At 44.4% G+C, this 6,099-nt stretch overlaps 1 protein-coding gene across 1 annotated transcript; it reads left to right on the top strand.

Moving 5' to 3' along the window:
- The first annotated feature begins 1,285 nt into the window (after window positions 1-1,285).
- On the top strand, window positions 1,286-2,680 carry LOC134464289 (interferon alpha-4-like). Its single transcript, XM_063217762.1, has 6 exons — window positions 1,286-1,458; window positions 1,595-1,741; window positions 1,867-1,953; window positions 2,117-2,266; window positions 2,380-2,481; window positions 2,588-2,680. Exons 2-6 carry the CDS (start codon window positions 1,616-1,618, stop codon window positions 2,678-2,680), a joined length of 558 nt encoding a protein of 185 aa, XP_063073832.1. The 5' UTR covers window positions 1,286-1,458; window positions 1,595-1,615.
- Window positions 2,681-6,099: the final 3,419 nt, after the last annotated feature.

Genomic DNA, 6,099 nt, shown 5'->3' with positions numbered 1-6,099 from the left:
CTGCGTATTGCCAAATGATGAATAGGCCTATTTACTAAGTAATATACTGAAATTTACTAGTATGACCAAACTTTTGCAGCTAAAAATGTCTATTCCTGTACATTCAAAATGGCAGACGTGGAGAAGATCCCACCTTTTCGTATATATGAAAATGATTTTATTTTACCAGTCATAATGAATTCTTGGAATTTGATGGTGGCGAGTATTTGTGAAAAAGGTAACATTTGTGAATGGGCAGCATAAATTCCGGAAATAAACTGTGAACGTACACCTTTTAGGCTGACATAGTGAGATGATGAAACCACATTTGTTTAGATTCTCTGCATCCCTTTCATCATCCTGCTCGGCCCTCTCTGCCATCTACACATGCATTGGTCCAATTGACAATGGCCTTTGCCTCTGACTTGAATGACAGTGGATCCATTTACATAATGCTGTTGGGGTTTAACACTTCAGAACCTTGTGTGTTCTATCATAGTTTACCAGTATGGGGGACATAAATGGGTTCAGTATGGGCAGGGAATAGGCATACTGTATATACAGTAGGCTATGTGGCTAATTAAATGAAGGAACATCTTGGAAAATAAGTGCTGCTTTATGAATATACAGATGACAGTGAAAACTACAATATCCTAATGCAAGACAGAAAATGAAATGCCCTGCCAAGTGGAGGAAAGGCACAATTATGTGGGATCAATTCAAATGTTTGTTACAGCATATTAAAGGAGAGATTCTCCTGCATGCAAGAAAGGGGAAAGCACCGTGTTATTGCTTACTCAGCTGAGGCTGCTTTCCCCCCCTCGTGTAGCCAGCGTGCTACGTGAGGGTGGAAAAGGAAAGCGGAAATCGAAACTGAAAGCAACATCGCAATCGCAAGAATGTTCCATCATCAGTTATTCCATCAATTAGCGTATAATAGGCCAATGCTGTTGATAGGCCTATCATAGAATATCACATTCATATTTAATTTTTTTCGCCGTTAGCAAAGTCAAAAAGAAGACAAATTCCACTGAGGCGCCCACACGGCGATTCTAGGATAGGACTACACTTCCAAAACCGTTACAATCTCCACTCTTTGTTTCCACATGCTTCTAAAAGAGACGTTATATGTTCTTGAATAAAGTGATTTGCAAGGCAACATGGCTGCACACAATCTACTTTTAATTCGAACTTTAGCGTATATACATTCAAATGCGCTTCGTGTGTCACCCAGCTGGGGTGCGCGCGCCCCCGTGTGAGTGTTTGGGAGGGGGAGGGCACCACCACTGAGGATGGGAAACTTCCTTTTGCGGTTTCCTCAAACTTCCCAGACTATTTCGTCCAGACGCCGTGAGCTGCATTTCACTTTTCATACATCTTCATTCAACAAGGAGATTTAAACTCAAGACATGGCTCTACCGGGCATAATCAAACAATATCCAAAACCAGCCTACACTTGCGGCTTGGGAACTACCACAGGTAAGCACTTCTGGCTACTTCGGTATCAATATCTTAGTCGTGGTGTAGAATATGTGATGCACTGTGTGTATGAATGAATAACTGTTTCATCGTGAATCACTGCAGAGGTGATTTAAAGGCATGTTTTCTGTTGCAGCTTTCCTGTCTCTGAGTCATAATGGCACAGCACAGCCTCACTTACTTGTGCATCATTTTGTGCGCTGCGCAAGTCGCCCCACTGCCTATTTCTTGCCGGATACACGGGGGGTTGATACAAAATATCCAAAGCCTTCTGGAGAAAATGGTAAAGTTATCATCTGATTTAAAACGTAGCCTATATTTTCAAGGTTTAAAAATATATTGCACTGATATTGATGGAATATGCTTCTGAATAGACCTGGGCCCTATGTGTGTTCTGATCTGTTTTAGGGAGGTCTATTCCCATTGGAGTGCCTTGATCACAATGCTCGTTTTACATTCCCTGTCTCTTCGTTTAAGTCAAACACCACTGCACAGGTGAGCTTTTTCATTTCTTTCTTTATTTAGGCACATTAGATAAAATGCTGTCCCTTCATGACATGCCCCTAGTTGTAAGAGGGTTTCTTTCCGAGTGAGATGTTTTTTAGTGAAGTGCAGAGTGCAGCGTGAGCCAAATACCTCAAACTATTCTTCATTACAGGTGGATACCGGAGTGGAGAGGGCTGTTTACGCAACGCTCGTGAATATCGACGTGCTCTATGAAAATGACACCATGCCAACCAACTGGGACCAAGTCGAACTGGACATCTTCCGAAACTTGGTTTATCGAGTGGTCGAGGAGAGCGAGTGTGTAAGGGAATACTTTTCGTACCTTGTTGTTGTTTTTTTTTTGCAAATGCAATATGTTGACAGTTTTGGTAAGCGTCGTCCATATAATGATGGGGCTTTCTGTTGCTTATGAAGGTCTTAAAGAAGTCGCAGACAGTCCAAGAAGACACCTTTTCCGACAGTGAAGCAGCACTGGAGGAGTATTTTGGAGAAATGACAAACTTCCTTGAAGAAAAGGTAGGCTATGCCTGCATTGCACATCTGAAAATAAATCCACCACAAAAGCCCTGCCCCTTATTTTTCACTAAACCTAACTCTTCCGCAATCGCTGTTTTATTTCCAGGAGTACAGTGTCTGCGCGTGGGAGGTCGTGAGAAAGGAGACACTGCATGCGCTGAGGTTTATTCTGCATGATGTCTCGGATCCATGGGCGTAATTTATGGTGGGGACGGTAGGGACACGTCCCCACCAATATTTAGCCCCCTACTGTGTAATCACGACCAGTGTTGCCGGTAACGTTGTAGTCGCACTACTTTTTTTCAGTAATGAGTAGGCCTAGTCTAACAACTACCATTTCAAAACGTCAGATTAAAGTTACTTATGTAAGACACCCAGTGGCGGACTTAGCCATTTGGGGGCCTAAGGCGAAGTTAGCAAGGGGGCCCATCGGCCCACCGGCCCACCCAAGTGTGTACCCCCCCTTAAAAAATAATAATAATAGCCTAATAGGCTTGCTTAGAGATGCTTAGCTCACAGCATCTTCTGTATCACAGATACACAATTCAAAAACTAAGCTCTCTACAACAGTCAGAAGACCTCCTGAACATAATGTGCTTGGGCCAAGTTTTGCTGTAGACATTTAGACAGCATTCAATGTTGACATATTCAACATTGCAATCTTCACATGCACATCAATCAATTACACATGGGCATCAAAGGCTTTGTTGTGATATTTGCCTTCCAGGGGGGCCCACAGCAACCTGTAGCCTACGGGCCCCAGGTCATCTTAACCCGGCCCTGCCTCTCCCTCTCCCCCTCTCCCCCTCTCTCCCTCTCTGTCTCTCCTTTCTCTCTCTCTCTCTCTCTCTCTCTCTCTCTCTCCCTCTCCTTTCTCTCTCTCTCTCTCTCTCTCTCTCTCTCTCTCTCTCTCTCTCTCGCTCTCTCTCTCTACCCAGACCAGGCAAACACAGATCAAAGTTCAACGACACAAATAAAAATAGACAGTAAAATTGCAGTGTAGGCCTATCATTTCGCCCAAATGCCACCACCGCCACACCACCAACTGCGTGTGCACATGACGGGAGGTAGATGGACACTCCCAACTGAGATCGCTCCCGGACGTGTAGTCCCAGGTGTTTCTATCACTCCCGGACGTGTAGTCCTCCCACCCGATTATATTTCACGTATTATCATACACTGCCACATACAAGCAATTTAGGGTTAGGGTTAGAAACAAAAAACTAACATCAAAAAGATAACTAGCTCCGTTATATGGCGGTGGGATCGATAGTCTGGCTAGTGGGAGTGAGCCGACCGGGGAGCGTCCTGCGTTGGGAGCGACAATCAGGGAATCCACATGACGTATTGGACGGCGAGCAGCAAGCATCTCAAACTGAATTGGCTACAAAACAAAACACCACGGCGGGTGAATTCCAAACCAACCAACTGAGGCATAGTAGTAGCAATAGTTCCAATTGCAATCACATACACAAGCGCGCGCGCACACACACACAATCAATGTGACTTACTATGAGTAGAGAGCGCTGTCTTTTGTCAATCACGTCGGCGTTTCTCCGGGCTGAACTTCCACATCACCTCCTGTTAGCATCCAGAACTAGCCAGCAATATCGCCACGTAACGCAGTTCATTATTAAAAACTCCAGCATATCTACTGGAGCTATGGCTGACATGTCAGCTAATTCTGCGATGTTCTAAATCTCGCCACATCGCATCAAGTTACAGAATGTTCCTTGAAAGCTGCATGCTTGTTTAAGCCTTTCCAAATGTCGACAGCATGTTTCTGAAATCATTTCAGAGAGATTGAGAAGGTTGTCTGACGATACAGTAACCGATGCACCGTCTGCAAGCGCTTAGCTGCGTCATTTTCAATGGAAAAACTTACTCGAGCCAATTCCAGTTCACATCTAGAGGAAAAGTAACGCCTTTTTGAAACAAAATATCTCACGAGGTATTCATTCAACAAAACTTGGGGTTATCAGTGCCGCGGCCATTCACAGATCCATCAGTGGGGATAGCCACAGTAGTTGACCTGCTAGTGCTACAGTGTAGGGCACCGTTTCCTTGTCGCTGTCCGATCCACGGAGATAGTCCAGGCTTCTAACATGTCATGTCGTGGGTTATCCAAAGTTACCGATGTTGGAGTTTTAAAACATTTACGCACAGTGTTATCCATATTCAGGAAAGCACAAAACTCGCATGTCTGTTCACCACCTAGAAATGTCAGTCACCTCGCTTGAGTCGCTTCCTTCTTCAGCGCGTTCGCGGAGGGACCCGCTGCGCATATATGGGCAGCAATGCGCACTCACAGTGCGTTCCGAATGCGCTGTAATTACGCATTGTGCGCATTTGAGCTGTGCAGATATGCGCAGGCATGTTGTGTGGGAACGTAGCGAATGTTTTGGAACTCGTCTCGCGCACATGGCATGCATGGATGGAATATTCCATTTTAACACGAAAGAGAGGGGTGTGCATGGGATCTGTATTTGTTTGTAATGTATTGTGTTGCTCTTATTTCCAATTTAAACATACAAAATTCTTTATTTATGAAAATTACCATTTATTTGTGAATTACTGTCCAAAGGGGCCCCAATTACTATGTGAAATGTTCCGCTCCCAGTCAGAGGGGGCCCCTAAATTTGGGGGGCTAAGGCGGGGCCTAAGGCGGTTGCCTAGCAACGCCTCTATGCAAGAACCGCGCCTGAAGACACCGTGCGTTACTATTTCTGGTACATAGGCCTGCATACAGTACTTTTTGTTTCAAGCGAGGAGTTTGTGGCGACGCCTGAGTATATGATATGAAAAAAAAACTTTTTATGAAAACTTTTATGAAATGCGATAGAGGGATAACTTCGCCCTGCCATTAAATCAGATTGTGGTGAAATGTAGTAGCCTAGTCCTACGTATAGGCCTACAAACGGTTCTGAATCTTAATTAGCCTATTCCAACAGTTGTGCCGACATCATCGGCAATTTCTAATTCACTATTTGGGTGCAGGGACCGGAGCCCTGCAGATGCGTAATAGTTGCGTGACAAGCAGAGAGAGGCGGAGAAAGGTGAAGGATAAAGTGGCCTATTTAAGAAGAAATGTGGTATCTGCGCAGCGCAGATAATAACGAATTGAAATGCACACTTGATCTACTAATACGGGTGTAGCCTATTTAAACTACCGTCGAAAGGACGGGCAGGCTTCAGAATCTTCAGTCTTCCTTTAAAAAAAAAAATCCGTCGGACAAACCTCTGTTAACGCGACCCATGTGGTAAATGAAAGAGTTCCTAAAGGAAGGCTACACTTCGGCAAAACATTTCCCTTATTTCATATTAAATTAACCTGACTTGGTTTTACAGGCTATTTAACTGTAGGACTACTTGAGTAGCCTAGACTAATTGCTGCGACTTGGTTCTGATCTCGCTGAACATCCAACGCGGCTGAAATGGAAGCCTTCTTCCATGAAGAGTATGTAACCAACATCATTCAAAAATCGCAGATAGGCCTACACCTACTCATTGTGTTGTATTGCATTTCGGTCATGTAGAAGGGCTACAACGCTAACTGGTATGTTGTAGCATTAAAATTCGCCTGCAACGTGACACAGTTGGTGCGCAACTATGTGGTGA

Source organism: Engraulis encrasicolus, chromosome 2 (assembly GCF_034702125.1).
Source record: "Engraulis encrasicolus isolate BLACKSEA-1 chromosome 2, IST_EnEncr_1.0, whole genome shotgun sequence".
Lineage (NCBI taxonomy): Eukaryota > Metazoa > Chordata > Actinopteri > Clupeiformes > Engraulidae > Engraulis > Engraulis encrasicolus.
This window is presented reverse-complemented; position numbering and strand designations above follow the sequence as displayed.